The following is a 24,498-nucleotide window of genomic DNA, read 5'->3' as shown; positions in this document are numbered from 1 at the left end:
TCCCTGTCTATCAGCAACTCCTGGAGTTTACCCAAACTCACGTCCATTGAGTCAGTGATGCCATCCAACCATCTCATCCTCTGTTGTCCCCTTCTCCTCCTGCCTTCAATCTTTCCAAGCATCAGGGTCTTTTCAAATGAGTCAGTTCTTCATATCAGGTGGCCAAAGTATTGGAGTTTCAGCTTCAGCATCAGTCCTTCCACTGTGACGAGTTCTGACAAAATGTGGTCCACAACAAAATCTGGACAGGGTATTGAAAAGCAGAGACATCACTTGGCCAACAAAGGTCCGTGTGGTCAAAGCTATGGTTTTTCCCGTAGTCGTGTACAGATGTGAGAGCTGGTCCATAAAGAGGGCTAGATACAAAGAACTGATGCTTTTGAACTGCGGTGTTGTAGAAGATTCTTGAGAGTCCTGGAATAGCAAGGAGATCAAACCAGTCCATCCTAAAGGAAATCAAGCCTGAATATTCATTGGAAGGACTGATGCTGAAGCTCCAATACTCTGGCTACCTGATGCGAAGAGCCAACTCATTGGAAAAGACCCTAATGCTGGGAAAGATCAAAGGCAAAAGATGAGGCCGGCAGAGGATGAGATGGTTAGATAGCACTGAGTCCATAGACTCAATGGACATAAATTTGAGCAATCTGTGGGAGACAGTGGAGGACGGAGGAGCCTGGCGTGCTGCAGTCTACATAGGGTCAGAAAGAGTCGTACGCGACTTAGCAACTAAACAGAAGCAACATATCTTTGAGAGGATTACTGGATGCTTGCTTTTTGGAGGGTGCTGACTCGGAGAGGCGAACAGAACTTTTGAGATGATGGTGATGTTGCTTTCCATCTTGATGTGTGTGATGATTTCAAGGATGTACACATAGGTAAAAATTTATCTAGCGCTTTATTTCATATAAGTTATACCTCAATAAAAATAAATGTACCAAAAAATTAAAAAGAGTGCTCTGTTTATTGACATAGAAGCACATTCGCTGTGTGTGGGATGAAATAAGAGAAGAAAGCCATTGGTAAAATGGTTTGCATGGCATCGTTATATTTTGGAGAGTGAAACAGTGTTGGCAAACTAATGTCCCATGGGCCAGGCTATTTCGTGTAAATAACCTTTTATTGGGACAGAGTTGGACTCCTTCATTTACGTATTATCAATGGCTGCTTTCATACTCTGTATAGTTTCCTAGGATTTTGATAACAAAGCATCACAAACTGAGAAGCTTAAGCAATAGGGATTTTTTTTGTCTCGTATTTCTGGAGCCTGGAAGGCCAAGATCAAGGTTATCCATAGGGCTGTGGCCCCTCTGAAGGCACCAGAAGGGTCTTCTGGCCTCTGGCGGTTCCCAGGCTTGTGGCAGCATAACTCCAACCTTCCCTTGACAGTCTCTCTGTGAGCACGTCTGTGTCCAAATTCCTTCTTTTTACTTCTTAAAAGCTTTTTATTTTGTACTGGTGTCTAACCGATCAACGATATTGTAATAGTTCCACGTGGATAGCCAGGGACTCAGCCGTACATATACATATATCTGTTCTCCCCTGGGTGTTCATTGGAAGGACTGATGCTGAAGCTGAAACTCCAATACTCTGGCCACCTCATGCGAAGAGTTGACTCATTGGAAAAAACCCTGATGCTCAGAGGGATTGAGGGCAGGAGGAGAAGGGGACGACAGAGGATGAGATGACTGGATGGCATCACCAACTTGATGGAAATGAGTTTGGGTAAACTCCGGGAGTTGGTGATGGACAGGGAGGCCTGGCGTGCCGCGATTCATGGGGTCGCAGAGAGTCAGACACAGCTGAGCGACTGAACTGACTGACTGAACTGATTCTCCCCTGGTGGCTCAGATGGTAAAGAATCCACCCTCAATGCAGGGATCAGATCCCTGCATTGGAAAGAGTCCCTGGAGAAGGGAATGACAACCCACCCCAGTGTTCTTTCCTGGGAAATCCTGTGGACAGAGGAGCCTGGTGGGCTACAGTCCATGGGGTTGCAAAAAGTCCAACACAACTGAACCTCTAACACATATTCTTTCCCAAATCCCTCCCCTCACCTCCATCCAGGCTGCCTCGTAACATCGGGCAGAGTTCCCTGTGCTACACTGTAGGTCTTTGTTGGCTATTCACTTAAAATAGAGCAGTGTGTCCATACACATTCCAAACTCCCTAACTATCCTTTCTCCCCATTCTTCCCCCCTGGCAACATAAGTTTGTTCTCTCCAAATTCCTTCTTTTTATCAGGACACAAGTGGTATTGGGTTAGGAGCCCACCTTGCTCCAGTATGACCTCGCCTTAATTAATCACATCTGCAATGACCCCATCTCCAAATAAGCTCATATTCAGAGATACTGGGGCTTGGGACTTCAACATATGAATTTTGAGAAAGCAAAGTTCGGCCTATAACATGCTATAGCAGCAGAGTTGAGTAGTTGCATCAGAGACTAAGCCTAAACTATTTATTATAGTGTCTTTACAAAAGAAGTACTAGCCCCTATTTTCAAAGACGTGTGTATGTGTGTGTGTGTTTGCAAATGCATACAAAATTCGGAAGTTTGTTCGCAAATACGTTAACAGAGATTGCCTCTGAGTTACAGAACTATAGGCAATTTTAACTGCATTCTTAATATTTTCTACATTATTTGGGCTTCTAAAAATTATGATGTAATAATTTTTGTAATAGAAATGAATCGTAAACTTGTCTCTTTGTGCAGGAAGGGGCATCATTCCTGTTTAGTCTCTCTGCTTCCTACATGCAGCCACCAAATTCTCCTGTCCATTAATGGTTTGTTTTGTTCCAACGCAAACCTCTCTAAATAGGCCACCATTCTACACTGTTAGGAGTGCTGATGGCAAACACTTAGCAACCAGCAAACTCAACTGTTTACTCACTTGGGCATAAGGATTCTTCATGTCTTTATTTAGCTGCCTCTTGTAACTCAGGGAGAAAAGGTTTTGGCTTTTATCTCCTCATTAAAAATAGATCCTTTTATGATGATGGGATGGAGCAGTCATGAGTCATCATCTCCTGGGTGATAGGGAAGTGTGCGATGCTGGATCAGGCCTCGGGAGATGGGCCCCAAGATGGTACCTCACCATCACCTTGACTCTCTGGCTTCTTGTCATTGCAGGAAACTGGATGCTTTCATCTACGACGCTGCTGTCTTGAATTACAAGGCTGGGAGGGACGAAGGCTGCAAGCTGGTGACCATTGGGAGTGGGTACATCTTTGCTACCACTGGTTATGGGATCGCCCTCCAGAAGGGTTCACCATGGAAGAGGCAGATTGACCTGGCCCTGCTCCAGTTTGTGGGTGATGGTAAGACTCTGGTTGACTTCCCCTACTTCCGGGGGACGGGAGACCCTCACACCCTCTGCTTCCTAACTGGCTTTCCAGTGGATCTTTGGGTAATGACTTGGCTCACTATAAGTATTTACTGAGTGCTGACCACATGGTACCACGGTTCTTTAGGTTGCTTATAATGGAAATCAGTTATGGACAACTAAATCATTTTAAAGGAGTTTATTTTAAGGATGCTTAAGTGTCTATCTCAGTGAATTTAGGAAAGAGTTGAGCAAATGAGTTCAGAGGGAAAAACAGGAACCAGGGCAGCCCTGGGGCCTCAGCAGCAGGAATTCATGGGTCCTCTCTCTGAAGGAGTGCTTCTCAGTGCGGGGCAGGGATTTCATCCCCTGGGGGATATTTGGCTGCATCTGGAGATATTTTTGATCGTCATGACAAGGAGGTTATTTGATACCAGCATTTGGTGGGTAGAGGCCAGGGGTAAAGGATGCTGGCATCTTTCAATGCTCAGGATAGCCCCCCCTCCAAAAAAAAAATCTCAAAACATAGAATTATCTGACCCCAAGCATACAGTAAAGAATCTGCCTGCAACACAGGGGACCCAGGTTGGATCCCTGGGTTGGGAAGATCCCCTGGAGGAGGGCATGGCGACCCACTCCAGTGTTCTTGCCTGGTGAGTCCAATGGACAGAGGAGCCTGGTGAACTGTAGTCTATTGGGGTCCCAAAGAGTTGGACATGCCTGAGCAGCTTTGACTTTCACGCATTTATAGTATCAGGGCTAAGGGGAAAGCTCTGCTCTAGAGCACTTGCTGTTCAGTTGCCAAGTCTCTGAGCATAGTCACGCTCAGGGTCCAACCCTTTGAGACCCTGTGGACTGCAGCACACCAGGCTCCCCTGTCCATCACTATTTCTAGAGCAGTGATATCACACAACTAGTCCCAGTCTCTATTTTCCAAATTCTAAATTTCCAATTCCAGAGGAAGGATTCCTGATCGATTTTGGGTCAAAGGCTCTTTCCTGGACCCCTTAGGAGTGAATAAAGGGTAGGGTTACGTTGTCCTAACATGAGAGTTCCTACTATTTTCCTATGGGGAGATGAAGGAGAGGTGATTGCTATACAGGGAAGAGTTAGCGGAAATCCCATGGGTTTCCACTACAATCCACCCCTGGGCTGCCTATCCTGAAAAAAGACCACTTCCGCCCTCATGGGCTTGCAGTCTAATGGAATGAGGGTGTTTCTGGAGCTTCCAGCTAACTGGACTGACTCTCCCCAGCAGCATTTCCTTCTGTCCATCTCTGCTTTTAGTTGGGGATTTCAACATAGCTCATTGCTCCAGGACATGGTTTTAGAATCCTGTCCTGGCTCACATGGCATGCTGGTTCCCCTTGGACCTGCGAACACTGAGAGAGGAAAAGCAAAAGCAGCAGAGATGGCAGGTGAACCCTAAAAATGAGTACGTATGAGTAGGAAACAGAAGTTCGGGCATAGGTCAGAAGCTGCATTCAAGAATGGACGGAGGCTATATTTGGAGACGGTTCCAGAAAATGCAGGGCTTCCCAGGTGGCACTAGAAATAAAGAACCCGCCTGTCAATGAGGGAGATAGAAGAACCTTGGGTTTGATCCCTGGGTCAGGAAGACCCCCTGGAGTAGGAGATGGCAACTTACTCCAGTATTCTTGCCTGGAGAATGCCATGCACAGAGGAGCCTGGTGGGCTACAATCAATAGGATCACAAGGAGTCGGACACAACTGAAGCGACTGAGCATGCTCACATGCCCAAACATGCTGCTCTTGTCCGGGGCTGGGGAGGATGGTCTGTCTACTACTGTGGCCAAACACAGCGTTGAAAGAGGCAGAGGTTTGTGTGTATGGTTGGTATAAACTTGAGCAAAGGGCATAATGCCTTATACCCTCTACTCCCAGATTTAAACCTTAGGTTCTCACCGTGTCATCAAGAAACCTAAATGTGTTTTATATTTAACTCCCAAATGAGAGCATCTGAATCTTTGGATTCTCTCTAGGGCATTGGTACCTTTCAATCAGATCAACACCCATGTCCTCTACTGTGTCCTAGTGACGTGTAGCTGTGTTGCTCAATTATCACTGTGACATCTTGGAAGAACGTGACAATTGGCATTTATTCTGCTTGTTGGAGCACAGGTTGAGTGGGAAAGCTTGCCTTGGGCCATGGTGGCTCCACCTCCTGCTACTGCAAGGGGATCATCTCCATCCGTGTTTATTCTGGGTCTCAGGCTGAAAGGGCAGCAGCTAGCTGGGAGAAGCTCTTTTCCTGGCTGTGTTGGAGGCACAGGAGAAAACACCCACCTGCGCAGGCACATTTCAAGTCTCAGCTTTCTTTTTTTAATTTTTTTCTTTTATATGGGAGTATAGTTGCAGTACCTGCCTGCAGTGCAGGAGCTGCTGGAGATATGAGCTCTGTTCCTGGGTCGGGAAGATCCCCTGGAAGAGGGCATGACAACCCACTCCAGTATTCATGGGCTTCCTTGGTGTCTCAGAAGGTAAAGAATCTGCCTACAGTGCAGGAGATCTAGGTTTGATCTTTGGGTTGGGAAGATCTGGAGGAGGGAACGGCTACCCACTCCAGATTCTGGCCTGCAGAATCCCACGGATAGAGGAGCCTGGAGGGCTACAGTCCATGGGGTCACCAAGAGCCGGACACGACTAAAGCGCCTGAGCGCAACACAGCACAGCACATAGTCGGGTCAGCAGAGCTCTGTGAGTTTCAGATGTATAGCAGAGTGATTCGGTTCTACAGATACACGTGTCTATTTGTTTTTGAATTCTTTTCCCATTTAGGTTGTTACATAATATTGCTTGGGCTTCCCTGATGGCTCAGATGGTAAAGAATCTGCTTGCAATGCAAGGAGACCCTGGATCAGTCCCTGAGTTGGGAAGATCCCCTGGAGAAGGGAATGGCAACCCACTCCAGTATGCTTGCCTGGAACGTTCCATGGACAGAGGAGCCTGGGGGGCTATAGTTCTTGGTGTGCCAAGAGTCAGAGACGACTGAGCGGCTAAGACTTTCAAATACTGAGCAGAGTTCCCTGTGCTCTACAGTAGGTCCTTGTTGGCTGCCTTTGCCACATTCGCATCTGCTAACACCCTTCTGTCCAAAGCAAGTCCTATGGCCAAGCCCAGAGTATACTCTGGAGCAGGGGTGCCAACCTCTGGGGTCTAGTGATGATCTGAGGTGGAGCTGATGTAATCACAATAGAAATACAATGCGCAATAGATTTAATGTGCTCGAGTTAGCCCAAAGCCATTTCCCACCCCCCATCCACAGAAAGATTGTCTTCTGTGAAACTGGTCCCTGGTGCCAAAACGGTTGGGACCGCTGCTCTGGAGTATGCTCGGCCTTGTTAAAGAGGAGTTTTGGAGTCAGACGACCAGGCGTGTGTGCACAGGGGAGTGAAGCATCCGTCTGCCACGGTGGTCAGCTAAGCACCTCCCTGTGGTGTGAACTGCCCTGCTGACGAGGGTCTCGTGTCCAGCAGTAAAACCCACAGAATCTTGAACATAACAAGTAACTGGTCATTGGAGGACTGGATGAATACATACACACATGGATGAATGGATAGTGTCAGGATGTATTTCATTTGACAGGAAACTTCTAAATATGATGGGTAGCTGTCAAATCTGTCAGTTCTAACTCTACACCTACCTACCACTGCTGTCACTTCTGCAGCATCTTTTATGAAATAGCCACATATTTGGGGAATAGGATATGCCAATCACCACACCGGATGTGTTACATGTGTTCTTTAATTGAATATTCATCACGACTTTATAAAGTTAAATATTGCCTTTGATGATTTTACGGAGAATGGAACAGCAGTTCCACAGGCTTATCATTTGTTAGTGAGTAAGTGGCGAAGCCTCTTCTTCAAGGGGACTTACTGTTGATGAGGGTCAGTCATTTCAGACTTTTGTTTCATTTAATTCTCCAGAATGCCTATCAAAGTTTGCTAATTAGATGCTTGAGATGTATAGATACCTGTATGTGTACATGCGTATGTGTGTGCTCTTGCACACTCAGTCGTATCTGACTCTTTGCAACCCCATGGACTGTAGCCCACCAGGCTCCTCTGTCCATGGGATTTCCCAGGCAAGAATGCTACAGTGGGTTGCCATTTCCTACTCCAGGGGATCGTCCCGACCCAAGGATCAAACCAGCATCTCCTGCCTGGGCAGACAGGGTCTTTACCACTAGCACCATCTGGGAAGCCCATAGACCCTTGAAGAAGAAGTAATTTAGTATATATTGGATGATTATCTATTGTCCCATTTCCAAATGCTTCTGTGAAAAGGTTAATTTTTTTTTAGCCTCAGTTTATTCATCTGCAGTTGAGTACAGAAATATTTACCAGATAAGGTTGTCATGAAGATAAAATGAAAAGTTATATTTAAACAGCCACCTGGAAATAGAAATGATTCAGTAAATGCCATCATCACCACCACCACCATCATCATCATTGTCCCCTCCCCTTCCTCCTCTCTTCCTCCCCTCCCCACCCCCCCCCCACATTATTGTTGTCCATCCAGAGTTCAAGGATTCAAAAAAAGCATTTTTAGTGTCATATTGGTGATAATATGGTCAAGTTAGCATCATGGAAATGCCGTTCTGAACAGAAACCTCCTCTCTGTGGCAAATAAACAAACGTTTAGTAGAGGCATCCAGTTAAGCCAAAGAGGTGTTCCCTGTTTTAACAGAGTGTCTAGATTCTTAGAGGCATTTTCTGTCCCAGTCCAGGGCTTTCCTGGTCAGACTGTCTGGATTGGGGGATGTGTCTTCACAGCTTCATCTTCAGAGACCATCTGGAGGCCAAGCCACGGGAGAGAAAATGACGTGGCTCCAGGGGGCGTCTTGAGATAATCTTCCCGGAAAGCCACGTCCAATTCTGAATGTCTCTCTAGGAGTAAATACATGAATTAACACAGCTGCATAAATATTTCACTTATCTTATGCAGCTTCGGCAGGATTAATTATACTCCAAAATTAGACCTGGAAAGAGCACAGTGCTGAGCGGTCCCTAATTATTATTCATCCCCTGGAATGGAGTGTTTATCTCTTGTTATAGAGTAGCTTCGGTGGACGATTACGAGTCTAATGAGTGTCAAAAGTATAAAAAATTTTCCTAATGAGCTGTGTAAATATAACCTTTTGAGTAGAGTGTTTGGTTATTGGGGGAACCTCTTATGTGAAGCCTACCAAGCATTTCCCTAGGAAAGGGCCTGCCAATCTCCCGTAAGAGATACACAGGATCCCAGGAAGCCCTTACCCGCCTTTTCCTGTCTGACTGTTGTGTCTTTTCTGAAAGAGTGGCGTGCACCTGCATGCGTGCAGGCATGCCAAGTTGCTTCGGTCGTGTCCAACTCTGCGCGACCCCGTGGACTGTAACCCGCAGCTCCTCTGCCTATGGGATTCTCCAGGCAAAAGTGCTGGAGTGGGTGGCCATGCCCTTCTCCAGGGGATCTTCCTGACCCAGGGACCAAACCCGCATCTCTTATGTCTCCTGCATTGGCAGGTGGGTTCTTTACCACTAGCGCCACCTGGGGGTTCACTTGGGGACACTCAAAGATACTTTTCAGCATCTACCATCAATACCCATTGTCTACTGAGAAACACACATTCCTAGGCACTGAGGTTCCGAGAAGAAATCCTTCCTTCAAGGAGCTTACCATTCAGTTGGTTGGCAATGGGTGGAATTAAAATGTCTAATTTCAAAATATGAACATATTTGTAATACTTCATGCATATATGTTAATATATACCGTATATTCATATTTATATATGTATGGGCTCAGTCGCTCAGTTGTGTGCAACTCTTTGTGGCCCCATGAACTGTAGCCCACCAGGCTCCTCTATCCATGGAATTTTCCAAGCAAGAATACTGGAGCAGGTTGCCATTTCCTACTCCAGGGAATCATCCGAACCCAGCAATCGAACTGGCATCTCTTGGGTCTCCTGCATTGGCAGGTGGACTCCTTACCACTCACACCACCTGGGAAGCCTACACACACACACACACACACACTCACGCATACACACACACATGTTGGTATCTTGAGTAAGATGAGAGAGTAGTCGAGGAGAAATATGAGATATCTTATTTTTTAGTAGAGGAAGGAAAATACAGAATAAGTCATGAAGAAAACAAGTAAGATTTAGACAGAGATTAGGATGGGCCAGAGTTCCCCAGCCCCATTCACTAGCTTATCCAGCAGCCGACAAATAACTGCTGGGTCCCAGGTATCATCCCGGCACCTAAGAGGTGACAGCTAACTCAGAACGTACAGAATGAGTAAGTCTGGGACCTAAAAAAATGGCATTTCTGGCTTCAAAGGAGGGCTTGAACAGAAAGTCTCTTAGGCCCTATCAGTCTCATGGATTTTGTCATTTTTATGTGGTTCTGGGATTTGAAGAGACAGAAGAAAATCATAAGAGGTCCAAGGCCCTTTTGGAAGATAGAAGCCAGCAAGAATATATCAAGGAGAACAAGTTGATATTGTAACATTATTCAGAAACAGGTGGTGTTGAGAAAATGGAAGGAAACCAAGATTTTGAGCCTATATTCAATGGTCCACTACCATGCTAAATGCATCACAAATGATCTTTATAATTCTTTGTACAATGTTCTGGAATAGATCTTATTACCTACATTTTGCAGAGCAGGAAAACAAGGCTCATGTAGGTTATATGAGCTACAGCAAGGGGCTTCCCAGGTAGCACTAGTGATAAAGAACCTGCCTGACAGTGCAGGAGACAAAAGAGACATGGGTTCGATCCCTGGGTCAGAAAGATTCACTGGAGGAGGGCATGGTAACTCCCATGGACAGAGGCGCCTGGAGGGCTATGGTCCATAGGGTCGCAAAGGGTTGGACATGACTGAAGCAACTTAGCTTGAGTTATAGCAGAGCTTCTCAAACTTTAACCTAATCAGAACTCACCCAGTAATCTCTTTAAAATTCAAGCTCTGTTCCAGTCAATCTAGGGAGCCTGAGAGTCTGCACTTCTAACAAGCTCCAGGTGATACTACTGATGCTGGTCTGTGGACCACGCCCTATATAGATTTATTGTTACAGGTAAAAATTGAACTAGGTTTGCCTGATTCCACCTCTGATCATCTTTCCATTCAACTAGGTTTCTGAAGGGAGAAGGCAATGGCAACCCACTCCAGTACTCTTGCCTGGAAAATCCCATGGACAGAGGAGCCTGGTGGGCTGCAGTCCATGGGGTCGTGGAGAGTCGGACATGACTGAGCGACTTCACTTTCACTTTTCACTTTTATGCATTGGAGAAGGAAATGGCAACCCACTCCAGTATTCTTGCCTAGAGAATCCCAGGGATGGGGGGAGCCTGGTGGGCTGCCATCTATGGGGTCGCACAGAGTCAGACGCGACTAAAGCGACTCAGCAGCAGCAGGTTTCTGGAGAAGTCTTACGAGTGGCCAGATTACTTTAGCTACAAGTCATATATTTAGCTTTGAAAAGCATTTACTCTTCCTCTTGTATTTTGCTCAGTTTTCATGGTTGTTGGTTTCTTTTTAAACTCAGAAAAGCATTACTTCTCCCTGGTGTCTAGTCTGAGTTCATTAAACAAAGAAAATGAAATATATGTATTTATCAAATATTTTTATAAAGTTGATAAGGTGTATCCCATTGCACTTACATTAGATATATACAGATATCATATATAAATATTTGAAAGATGACACATGCATGTATATTAGTCTTGTATTCTAAGGTGACCAGCTCAACCCAATTTGCTGGGACTCTCTTGTTTTTAAAACTAGCTGGTGACCCCATGTGTGCTGTCACTTCAGCCGAGTCCAACTCTGTGAGACCGTACAGGAGACTGTAGCCCACCAGGCTCCTTTGTCCGTGGGATTCTCCAGGCCAGAATTCTGGAGTGGATTGCCATGCCCTCCTACTTCAGGGAGTCTTCCTGACGTAGGGATAGAACCTGCATCTCTTAAATCTGCCTGCATTGGCAGATGGGTTCTTTATCACTAGTGCCACCTGGGGAGCCCCAGGTGTATCATATTTGGACATACATAGTAGATTCATAGATGGAATATTCACCAGGGCACATCCATATCACTTCAGTTGGATTGGTACCCTTTGTCCCTTTGGTACTGCAACTTTGTAAGCAGTCATTTTGAAGACTCATCCAGTTGGTAACAAATCAGATGGGACCACACGTCTGCTCTAGTATTACTAAGGAACCTTGCTGCAGTCGACACTAGAGCTTCCTAAATAAGATGCTCGCAGTTCTGGGAAGGGGGGCGGAGTGCTGGGGGCTGACAGTGGAGACGCCCACTCCCTGCTTCTGAGTGGCTCACTGTTAACATTCCTGATTCCCTTATTTGTTGGTAGCTCTTGCACTGAACGCACAGGATGGCTTTTGATGGCGAGGGACCCCATGCAGCCAGCCAGACTCGAGTGTGTTTGTGTGATTGCAGAAGTCATCTGTGTATCTAATTAGGACTCTCATAAATTGCTCTGAGCCATGGAACGGGTTGCTAATGTCCTGAGCACTGTCCTCATCAAGCTTCCCAGCTTAATATCTTTGGGCCGATGTGTGGGTCTCGGGGAGACCTGGATGCCCACACAACTTGGGTGGTGAGCACCACCCATACATCCCTGCATGGCTTTGCAGCCCGTCTTCTTAGGGCTGGCTTAAGCCATGAAGGTACAGCCATGTGGGTGGAAGAGATCGCTGCAGGCCACCTCACTCCTAAGTATTTTCCGTGCTCATCTGCCTACAGTATCTGAAATTGCAACATTTGGACTTTTTTTTTTTTTCAGAAGCATGGATCCTTTTATGCAAGCCTCCTGCTTTAAATTCAGAGTTTCTTCTCCCATCTTCTCCTGAACTCATTTCCTGATCTGATATCTGACCCATCCTTCAGCCCACACACCCCTCTGTGAAGGTTTCCTTAAAGACTGCAGCTCTGACTAACTAGAACCCTTTTGTTGTTGTTGCCGTGTAGTCACGCAATCATATCTGACTCTTTGTGACCCCATGGACTGCAGCCTGCCAGGCTCCTCTGCCCATGGGATTTCCCAGGCAAGAATACTAGAGTGGGATGCTATTTCCTTCTCCAGAGAATCTTCCCAACCCAGGAATCAAATCCGGGTCTCCTGAGTGTCTCCTGCATTGCAGGCACCTTCTTTTTTCACTGAGCCACCCAGGAAGCCTTCAGCTCCATGAAACTCCTTTCATGGAGAAAGGAAACTCCTTTAGCTCCATGCTTATAGCATTTGTGTGCCATTTCACTAAGTGACACAAATGAAGGGGTGTGACGGAAGGTTCTGTAGCTCCTAGCTGCATGGCAGGCTGTTTCTCTGAGTTCCAGGCTCCTCAGTTAAGCATGAAAGCAAATGGGCTTCCCTGGTGGCTCAGTGGTAAAAGAATCCACCTGCCAGTATAGGACATGCAGGTTCAGTCCCTGAGTCAGGAAGATCCCCTGGAGAAGAAAATGACAACCCACTCCAATACTGCCTGAAAAATTCCACTGTAGAGAACCTTGGCAGGCTATGTGTCCAGGGGGTCACAAAGATTTAGACACAGCTACACACACACACACACACACACACACACACACAAGCACACACTCACTCACTGTTCTCTCTAGGGGCTGCATGAATTTATATTCCCGCCAACATAGGCCACGCACTTTGATGTTCATTCCGTTGCCCTTTCCTCTCTGCTAGGACTCATTCCTGAGCTTTATACATAGTAGATGCTCAAGTAAAACTTATTAGATGAGTGAATAAATGAATGCATGGATTTAAAAATACCGTAGATATACTTTTGTGAGGCTTACTTCATTCATCAAATACCTTCTCTGATGAAGTTCAGTTCAGGATGCTATTTTCTTTGGGATGAACATCAGGTGTCTCTAGGCAAGAGACACAGAGAGGAAATCACTAAACCACTGTCCAGGGGGACGGTCTTCCCAAGCCTCTGACCCATGTTTTCACTGCCATGCAGGCAAGTTCCCCTGTTATCTAATTTGTGTGCTCTCGTAGTCAAATACATCTGCTCTGTTCTTTTTAACACACTTTTCTGGGATCAATATAATCAGCAAGATTATATTTTAGAACTGGAGTGGATTGTAAATCCTGAGTGACTCTGTGGTTTGTGATCAAGGAGGTAAACAGAGAAGGAGCGTTACTGTCTATTTTTGAAAATCCAGTTTTATTGAAACGCAGCCACATCCATTCATTCAGGTATTGTCTGTGGCTGTTTCCCCTACCACAGCAGAGTCACACTGTTGCAACAGAAGTTGTAGAATCTGCACAACCCCAAATATTTATTGTTGGGCCATTTGTTGGGAAAGTATGATGACCCTGGCCTTCGACTGTCTGGAGGAAGACAAGGGAGGCAAAGACTCGATATTGTAGGTTGTCCACTTCTTCTAAGGAAAGGGGAAAGATCCAGATGGAGAAAGGAAGAAAGAAGGGGCAGATAGGAAAGAGGGACAGGGATATATGAGGGGGAGAAGGATGGAAGAAGAGATGGGGAGAGAAGAGGAGGAGGAGAGGACGAGGGGCACAGAAAGGCAGAAGGGGAGAGGAAGGATCAGAGAGAAAGTGTGCTTGGGGGACTAGTCAGGTAACACGCCTCCTGCATCTACAGTGCAGCCTGGCTTGGTCAACTGAGCAGTTACACACATTGCAGATAACGCTGAAGGAGCCTGGGAGCCATCCACTGCCCACTCCGGGCTCCATGGTGGAGCCGGGTGCAGGCCCCCGGCTGACTCACTCCTGCCTGGGAGAAGTCTAATCTGTCTCCTGCGGGCCTCCCCTGCCAGCAGCTCTTCGTGACATAGGTCCCGGTGTCCTCAGATGACTCAGCAACACCCTATGTCAACCAGCAGCCTCGGTCCGTTTAAAGAGATAAAAGCCAAAATGAGGTTGGGGGGTTTGGTGGGGGGAGGCTCTGAGGAGCTACTTGCATGGGGAAGAGATAGTTTTCCATGTGTTGAAAGGGAAGTCATTCAAAGCTACCATCATTAGTGTTATTTTTATCGAAGTTTTTAACAACAGGCGGGGAGCCTGATGGGCTGCTATCTATGGGGTCCCACAGAGTCGGACACAACTGAAGCGACTTAGCAGCAGTAGCAGCAGCAACATTCACAGAGGGGCAACTATGGGTCATAAGATAATCCGTCTTTATATGTATTAATTTCATGCAGTTCTCACAGTTATTAAATGCCATGAATTATGACTATAAGTATCTGCCTACAGATGAGGAAACTGAGTCACAGAAAGTTTGAGTCATGTGTCAAGCTATAGTCAGTGGCTGATCCAACCTGGGCAAGTAGGCTCTAGGGTCTTCATTTGAACCATTATGCAACATCGTGTCTCCTTTATCTGCTATTACCCTCCCAGACATCTCATTCGGCAAGTGTTCCCATCTGGGAAGGGGCTACTGACCTATGTGATTTAAAAGCACATAAGTCAGTAGCCAGGCTTCCCACATGGCTCAGTGGGTAAAGAAACTGCCTGCGATGCAGGAGACGCAGGTTTGATCCCTGGGTCAGGAAGATCCCCTGGAGGAGGACATGGCAACCCCCTCCAGCATTCTTGCCTGGAGAATTCCACAGAGGAGCCTGGCAGCCCACAGTCCATGGGGTCCCAAAGAGTCTGACATGACTGAGCATGCAAGCAAGCACGCAGGTCAGTAGCCAGCCTCTGTTCCTTCCTCTTTCACTGAAGGATAAGTTGCCTGCAGGTGATACTGGACTAAATAACTTGGCAACACAGCTTGAGGGTGGGAGAGAAAGTAATCTCTGTTTTTTCCATCTTTCCAAGGGGAAGGAGACTTGTCCATGCCCCGGGCCCCAGCACCATGGGAACAGGCTCAGCCTAATTTTTGAGATCATTCAACCCTGGCAGTTTGGGGAAAACTCAGGACCCAAAAGCAAGAGATGAGAAGGAATGAAACAAGGACAGAATGTAATTAAGAGGAGTCAGATGTTTGGCCCCGATACAGGCTTGCCGAGCAGCCTCTCTAGGTTCACAAAGACCGACATGCTTGCTGGAATTGCTTGTTCCCCACAGAGCTCCTCGGAGCTGCATAATCCCTAGCATTTCAGAAAGTTATTGTTCCTTGCTAAATGTATTTTAATCAAATTGAGACTTCAAAGGCGGAAATCACAGTTTAGGCTAAGCAAAGCCACTCTGTAAATCACAAACTCTGTAATCAAGTGAGCAGGGGCTGGGTGCTGTTAACAAAACCCCTCAACTTATTCACACATTTGCCCATTCATTCAGTCTCCCTGTAGACATCCATCCAACAAAAAATAACTGAGCAGCTTCTAAACACCAGGTGGTGGGATGTAAAAATGAGGAAAGGTTTTGCCATCTTGCCTTCGATAGCTACCTTACTTTGAAAGACACTTTGGGCACTTCTGTGTTCATCAGACTCAGTTAGGGAGATGTTGAAAGCTGGCTTTCCTGGGGGCTCAGACAGTAAAGAATCTGCCTGCAATGCGGCAGACCCAGGTTCAGTCCCTGAGTTGGGAAGATCCTCTGGAGGAGGAAATGGCAACCCACTCCAGTAGTCTTGCCTGGAGAATTCCATGGACAGAGGAGCCTGGTGGGCTACAGTCCATTGGATCACAAAGAGTTGGACACGACTGAGCAACTAGCACAAAAAGGAGATACTGCATTAGACTGTGAGCAGAAGTAGTGGTTCAGAAAGGAATAAAATAGATATGAAAGTGTCTGTTGCTTCTAAAGATTTCATTTTCATGTATTGACCATAATAACAAAGTTAAAAATAAATCAGGCAAGACTGCAAGACCCACATTTAGGCAGAAAATGAGTCAGTGTTTCTATTGATTAAATTAAATCTGGAACCAAGTTTGGATGTGATGGTTATCCTGATTCCTTAAATGTGCAGATGCGGTCTCACTGGAACCCACTAGGGACCTGTGGTCAGAGACCATTACTGACAGATGGACTGAATCTAATTTTTTCTTTTGGTTGTCATGAATGCTCCTCATTCCAAGTAGGTAACTTACATGCATCCAAACCTCACGTATACAGAGTACCAGCTTGAATGATATATACCAAGTTCAGTTCAGTCACTCAGTCATGTCCGAGTCTTAGAAACCCCATAGACTGCAGCACACCAAGCTTTCCTGTCCATCACCAACTCCCGGAGCTTGCTCAAACTCATGTCCATTGAGTTGGTTGATGCCATCCAACCATCTCATCCTCTGTCATCCCCTTCTCCTGCTGCTTTCAATCTTTCCCAGCATCAGGGTCTTTCCCAGGGTGTTGGCTCTTTGCATCACGTGGCGAAAGTATTAGAGCTTCAACTTCAGCATCAGTCCTTCCAGTGAATATTCAGGACTGATTTCCTTTAGGATTGACTGGTTTGATCTCCTTGTGGTCCAAGGGACTCTCAAGAGTCTTCTCCAACACCACAATTCAAAAGCATCATCCAAAGGGAGTGATGATTAACGACCATTTTGATGCCTCAGCCACTAAGTCACTTTGAGTCTCCTATGATCTAAAAACTAAGTCCAGGGAAAACTACTCATTTGGAAATGAAATATTTTCAAAGGAAGAAATGTGCTGATCCTAAGCGTAGATTAGCAATAAAGGGCTTAACTGCTTCTTCACTGGCCTGTGACCAGATGGTACCATAAAAATTAGACTTGTTTATCTCCCTCCTAATTTTAACTGGAGACATATTTGGAATAATAACAGAATGGTACTTACTGAAGAAACAGATAAAATCTGTAAATATCCTAGAGAACCATCAATTCTCCCTTTCTGTTAGAGCTCCAAGGGTTTTCATCTGCGTGAGTTCACAGTGAATTTCTCAATAGATCTCTTGAGATCCGGAGTTGCAGTCTTTAGTATCAGTCTGACACCAGTATTAGAACAAGGTCAGCGGTGCCAAATTTGTGCCTGACAAGCAGTGAATCGCTCAAACCAGGGAGAGTCAAATGTCGAGAGAGCCATCAGAGGTGAAATAAGACATAATGAATGGTTTGCTGGTAGGCCAAACACTGATGTTGCAGGAACTTAGGTAGGATTTATGGGATGGTTAAACAGTAGCCTCAGATCTCTCTCAGTCTACATTTTTAAAAACATTTTTACTTGGAAAAGGAATATAATATACATATAAAATCACCCCAACCTACATAATCTGATCCTCACCATTATTTTAATTTTTGCATAAAATGTCCTAGTCATTATTAAACCATAATTCATTACATGGTTTTCCTAATGTTAAACATTTCTTTTTCTTTTTTCTTTACTAGTGTAGATAATGCTGGAATGAACGTCTTTCTGCCCATTTTTTTCTCTTTTGATTGTTTATTTGTAACAAGCTCTTAGATGTAGAATTTGAAGCATTAATAGCTATAAACATCTCCAACATTCTTAATTCTATAGTCTCATATTAGTGCCCAAAAGGTTTGTTCCCACTGAAAAGTGATTCCAGTTAAGAATACATGGGTCAATTTTATGATTATCTAGTAACATTGAGTGTTATCATTTATTTTTATATTTTAGAAGATGTAATGTTGCCTTAATTTGAATTCCTTCAAATACTGGTAAAAATGGAAAAAAAAAAAGTGAGCTGTCTTTTCATCTTTTGAGAATATCTATTTTTACATACAAATTTTAATGAACATTTTGTATATCCTAATCATTTACTATAATATTAGTGGTACCATCTCACACAAAAAGCCATAACTTTAGCAGCTAGAGGTCCAGTTAAGAACAAAGGCTTTGGGTTTAAGTATAACTGATCTTTACCAGCTCTATGACCTTGGGAAATTCACTTACCCTTTTTAAGTGTCAGTTTCCTCTTCTTTCAATTGGGGGTTATAATAGCACCAACCTTACCAAGTTAGATAGTATAATTGGTGTATATCCATCAAGCAATAGGTACCCAATAAGTATCATAGGTGATAACAGTGGTCAAATTGGGCTTTATTCTTGTTCATATTTATACATATAAATATTTTAATCATTTTATTTCCTTTTTTGATTGCTTAAATCAGGATCCTGCAAATTGTAGCCCACATTGGCCCATTGTCTGTCTTTGTAAATAAAGCTTTATTGGAATACATCCCATCCATTCACGCAATGTGTGTTTTTACAGCTGCAAGGGCAGAGGCTCACCTCTGACGGAGTTCTGACGGAGACCATATGGCTCATAAAGCTGAAAATATTTACTAATTAGCCCTTTACAGGAACAGGTTGTTGACCTCTGGCTTAAATTATAAAAGGAAAGCATGTTCTTATAGAACAATTCCAGCAATATGGAAGAATTTAACATAGCTCGTGCCCCTTCATCCTTTAAGATATTTTTCTTTGTAAAAAAAAAACAAGTTCATATTTCTTTATAAATGAATTTTTTTTCCTCTTTAAAAAATCTGCTTCCTTTCACTTTCTTGTTATTCCCTCTCTTGACCCCCAAAGTGGAAAAATGCCTTAGATCTCTCCTATGCCACTCTTTTCTTTTCCTTCTGTGGACTGTACTATAAAGTCAACCCTGGTATCTGTGAGGAATTCCTTCCAGGATCCCCATTGGATACCCAAATCCACAGATGCTCAAATCCCTTATATAAAATGGGATAGTATTTGCATATAAACTACGCATATTCTCCCATAGACTTTAAATCATCTCTAGGTTACTTTTAATACCTAATACAACATAAATGCTATGTTAATAGTTGTAAATACAATGTAAATGCTATGTAAATAGTTGCGGGTGCACTCCACATCCAAGGTTTTCTTTTTGGAACTTTTTGGAATTTTTTTCTGAAAAAATTTTCCATCTGTGGTTGGTTGAATCCAGAAATATGGAACCCACAAATATAGAGGGCAGACTGTACCTTCACTGTATTGCTGCATCTCAGTGCCCCATTATTTATATGGCTGTTCTGGATTGCGATCTCGAACATGACCAGCACCCCCAGAAAGCTCCCCCATGGCCTCTTCCAGCCAATGTCTCCCCCAGAGGTAACCACCATTCTGCCCCCCATGATCATGGGTAGGTTCTGCCTCCTTTTGAACTTCAAATAGGTTGTGCAGTCATGCAACGTATATTCTTTTGTGTCTTTTGTGACATGGATCCATTTTACTGCCTGTACTAATAGCTTCCTGTTTTTTCATTGAAAAAGTGAAAGTGTTAGTCACTCAGTCATGTCTAATTCTTTGAGACCCCATGGACTGTAGCCCACGAGGCTCCGCTGTCCATGGAATTCTCCTGGCAAGAATACTGTAATGGGTAGCCATTCCCTTCTTCAGGGGATCTTCCCGACCCAAGGATCAAACCTGGGTCTCCTTCATTGGGGCAGATTCTTTACCACCTGCGCCACCAGGGAAACCTGTTTTTTCATTATTGCATGGTATTCCATTGTACAGATTTACTGCAATTTATGTATACACTTGCTATTGACGGACATTTGCGTTCTCATTTTTTGTCTGCTTTGAACCCACGTGCACATATTTTTGGTGTATGTCAGCACTTAATTGTTGAGGAGTAACCCAGGAATAAGATTGCTTGACCATAGGCTGTACATATACTCCAGCAGATATTTCCAAAGTTTTCAGAGAAAAAGTACAACCAGGTTACATTCTCACCAGCAGTGCATGCAGCTCCTCGAATTCCTTTTTCATTGTTCCCTAATTTTCCTAATTTAAATTTTGGTTTATATTGGTGTATAAGAGATGTGGGTTTGATCCCTGAATCGGGAAGATCCCCTGGAGGAGGGCATGGCAGTCTTCTTGCCTGGAGAATCCTATGGACAGAGGAGCCTGGCTTGCTATAGTCCACAGCGTCGGTCGCATAGGGTCGCAGAGTCAGGTGCGACTGCAGTGACCTAACACACACACATGCATAGTTGATTTACAATGATGTGTTGGTTTCAGGTATATGACAAAGTGGCTCAGTTATACATATACATATGCTGATTCTTTTTCAGATTCTTTCCCATATAGGTTATTATAGAATGTTGAGTAGGTCCTTGTTGAGCATCTATTTTACATTTAGTTATGTGTCTGTGTTAATCCCAGCCTCCTAGTTTATCCTGCCCGCGCCCCCTGCACACTCTGTCACTGTCTTTCCGTATGAGAGGTGAATCGGGCCTGCGTAACTGAACTCTCAGGACGTTCCTCAAGGGCTGTGTGGTTGGAGCCTGTTGAATGATCACGGCCAACAGTGGAGAGACCCAGAGTCCTTTCCCAGCTTCTTTTTCCTGGCCCCAGTTGCATTGTTAGCAGAATGGGGAGAGAGGACCCTCACGTCTGCCCCTCTTGCTCCCAGGTTGGAATCTGAACCTGACTACTCCTCACCCCACACACTTTCCCAGGCATGCCCGGCCATGGGCCCCACCCCTACCTGGCACTTCAGGCTTGGGATGCAGCTGAGGAAGCCAGAGGAGCGCTAAGACCCTAACAGGGAGAGGAGGCTGCCATTAACGCGGGTGGGCACGGCCCAGCCTCCGCATTACCCCCTCGCCACTCTCCAAAGAAAGAGAAGCCGTGTCTTCTCCTTCTTTAGTTGTGAATAGCTCTGTCTGCAGGCACAGAGTCCTTCCTCTAAAGGTCCCATTTCTCCCCTTCTTGTCTTCTCTTTCCTCTTTCTTCCCTCTCTGCTCCCCCATTTTCTCTCCTATTTTCTTTCCTTTTCACTCTCCCCTTCTCTTTCTCCTTCAACCCACAACTGAGTCTTGAGTGCCTCCCCCCACCAAGCTCTCTGCAGTGTCCTGAACGCTGGGAAATGCAGGTAAAATGGACAATGGGGATGACCCCTTTGCTTCAGGGATCAGGATTTTATAGGCTCAGATAGCTCATTGACAACACTTCGATAAAACAGGGAATGATGTCATATTACTTGCCGAAAGAGAGAAGATATTTCTTGGCATGGGTTGTGGGATTATTGCTATCTTTTTTTTTTTCCTTGCATTTATAGACTTTTAAAACACAAGGATCTCTCTGTGATATTCAAAAGTTCTCACACACTTACACAGTGAGTCACAGTGTTTTGAGAACTATTGATTGAGAAAATGTGCAGTGTCAAAAAGATCCTGTAAATCCATTTAAGCATACAAATGCATACTCCTTTTAATTCATAAAAACTTGACCATCTATTTGTGTGTGTGGCAAACTGGTGAAGCTGACTCCAGAAGAGCTTGGTATACATAGGAGCTCCTGGACTTCTTGCAATTTTTCTGCTGTCTTACGCCACAGATTTATATCTCACCAACTCCACTGGCTAATGGAAAATTGTGACCATCTATACTGTTTGACACTTGATAGAGCTCCCCAATCCTCTCTCTTCTTTCTCCTTTTTCGTCTTTGAAGACACAGGTTGGGCACCTGTGCACATAAAATTCCCCAGCTTCCAACTTGCACAGTTGATCAGGTGGCCTATGAAATCCCAGCCAGATGGCGACAGGCAGCCATGAATTCTGCTAAAACTCGAGCTCCATCCGCAGAGCAGGGACCTCAGTTGGAAGGTGGTAGTGAAACATTTATGCCAAAGACAGCCCATCTCTGTCTCTAACTGGGTACATTTAAGCCTAGCCCTAGTTTTATTTTGGTTTTGTGACTTCTCAGCATTATACAGAAATGGAATATTCTGACATTTAAATAAGGGAGATTTATCTTCCAAATTCAGTCTATTTGCGTTCAGAATCTTGTACTATTCCTCTCCTCCCCACAATGGTACTTTTTTTTCCTCTCCAGCAAAATTGTTCAGTTTGGAGATCATGGGTATGGAAGTCCTAGGCTCTGGAATGCCATTATTTCGAGATCCAAGGTCATCTAGATTTTGATCAGATGAGTGTGGAGTCATAAAGCCAAGGCCCCAGGGTCAGTGATCAGGTGGTCTAGCTGCTCTCGCTCTGTTCCAAAGCCACAGACTACCTCCCAGCTTGGACCAGCAGCTTCCTTCAAGGGCAACTGGTGAGGACAGTACTTGGTCTCAACACTGCAGCAACCTCCCCCACCCCCACCCACCCAAGCCTTCTTCATCCCCTGAACCACAGTTCAGAGCTCACAGAGGCCGAATCCATTCTCATTGAGGACATGAGCCTGCCGATGAGAATGCCCTAGATTTTCTACAAAGAAAGACGTTCTTTTGCCATTTCCAATTCCATTTGGGCTTCTGAGAAAGCCAAAGTGCCTGGTCCCTGGGCAAGACATGAAACAAGATGGAAACAGGGTCAATTCCCCTCTCGGTGTTCACAGCAAACCCTCACTGGACCGACAGCAGCATCACCCCTGACATCTTTAAGCTGTAGATGGAGGCTGTTTCTCTGCAGGGGACCACTGGACACCATCGCTGTGATCTTTGATTGAAAATGACTTGCCCCAAGAGTCAGCCTTGATTTCTGGGTTTCAGAAACTATTCCTGAGCCCTCTGCCTAAGATTCCTTCCTCTCCCTGGGTCCAGCTGATCCTTAGATCAGAAGAGCACAAGCTGCTGTAGGAGAGGAGCCTTGTGTCATCTACAGTGAACAGTTTCGTGAACCACCTACTATGTGCCAAGCCCTGTGCCAGGGACTAGAGACACAGGAAGAATAAGACAAGATCTCCACCCTGAATAAACTCACCTCCCAATGGGGAGAACTTAGCAGCAAGTGGCAGTTCTCTATTGACGAGATATCCAGGATGTCACGGAAGGAGAAACCATAGTCTCATATGCATATCCCTGTGCGTTCAGGGTGGGCTTCCTGAAGGTGGAGACCTCTGAGCTGGATCCCTAAGACAGGCACTGCCACGTGTTCAGCATGATACCGTGCAGCTGGTAGATCCGAAGCACATTGTTGGGGTGGTGGTGATACTGAAGACAGTTTACAATGGATCCCCATCAGGAATTTCTTGCAGGTGGGCATCTCCCAGTCACGACATAGCCTGGGAGCAGGAGAGTTTAGTCCGCATGGACTGCCTGCCCCTGAAACCAGGGCAGGCCTCTAACAGTGTCATATCCCTGGGATAGAATTTCCTGGTGACCTTCCCATAGTGCATGCGATAGCACTGTTGTCCACATTGGCTCAGATGGTAAAGAATCCTCCTGCTGTGTGGGAGACCTGGGTTCGATCCCTGAGTTGGGAAGATCCCCTGGAGAAGGGCATGGCAACCCACTCCAGTATTCTTGCCTGGAGAATCCCCATGGACCGAGAAGCCTGGCAGGCTACAATCCATGGGGTTGCAATTAGTTGGACATGACTGAGGGAGCACAGCACAACACATACCTGTAACAGCCAATCTTATATGTGGTTTCTGATCATATATGTGGTTTCTGACCCATGTTGCAAAAACATAGGCAGTAAGTGAAGAATCTTGGGTCCACCAAGTATACAGCTGGTCTCATCCAGTGACCCCACTGTTCCCAGGACAGCCCAAGCTCCTTATCCATCTGGCTGCTGCTTTCAACTGCCTCCTTTGATGGCTTATTTCTCCTTGCCAATTTTGAACTGTTCTCTGATTTCAAAACATGCCATGTTTCTCGCTGCCTCCAGCCCTATGCAAATTCAATCATCTCATTTTGCCGTAATTACTGGTTTACATGACTGTCTCTCCCACAGGACTCAGAGCCGGTAGAGGCCAAAGACTGTGTGTTATTTGTCTCTGTGAGAATACAGAGATACCGACCTCACGCTAAGTGCTTTAGAAACGTCCTTTTTTCCAGCGGCCGAACGAGTGAGTGAATGAATGAGTGAGGTAGTAAGACACGAGCCGGTGAGATCCTCAGAGGCCCCCAAAGCATTCGCTTCCTTGACTGGAAATGAAACAGAACATCAGACCCAAAGCTAAAAGCACACGCTGTTTCTTTCTGCGCCATCACTGCCTAGGGTCAGGTGCTTTGGCCAGAAACCAAGGGGAAAAAAAATATGTAGATGTGTGCCTGCGAGGGTGTATGTGTGGGCTGATTTCAGAAGATGTACTTCAGCGAATCCTCAGGCCCTAGACAGAGCCTAAAGGGTATAGGTTCAAAATGGACTTTTTACAACCGACCCCAGGGGAGAAATGCTGAGGCTGCCTGAAGGCGAGTCACATTGCCTGCTGTGAAATCCTTTCCCGAAGCAATCCCCTTAGCACTCAGACAGCTTCGCAGGATAGAATGAAATCTAATCTGAAAGGCAACTGCAGTCCCTCTGGAAGCTCAGAGAATGAGTCTG

At 45.3% G+C, this 24,498-nt stretch overlaps 1 protein-coding gene across 1 annotated transcript in view; it reads left to right on the top strand.

Moving 5' to 3' along the window:
• GRIN2A (glutamate ionotropic receptor NMDA type subunit 2A) overlaps positions 1 to 24,498 on the top strand; it is a 440,165-nt gene that overhangs the window by 389,259 nt on the left and 26,408 nt on the right. The window contains exon 10 of the mRNA XM_027961880.3: positions 3,133 to 3,320. Coding sequence (XP_027817681.1) covers positions 3,133 to 3,320 — 188 coding nt within the window. The remainder of the gene's footprint in view (positions 1 to 3,132; positions 3,321 to 24,498) is intronic.

This window comes from Ovis aries, chromosome 24, assembly GCF_016772045.2.
Source record: "Ovis aries strain OAR_USU_Benz2616 breed Rambouillet chromosome 24, ARS-UI_Ramb_v3.0, whole genome shotgun sequence".
In the NCBI taxonomy this organism is placed as follows: domain Eukaryota; kingdom Metazoa; phylum Chordata; class Mammalia; order Artiodactyla; family Bovidae; genus Ovis; species Ovis aries.
Note: the sequence above shows the minus strand (reverse complement) of the source record. Positions and strands in the feature narration are given on the sequence as shown.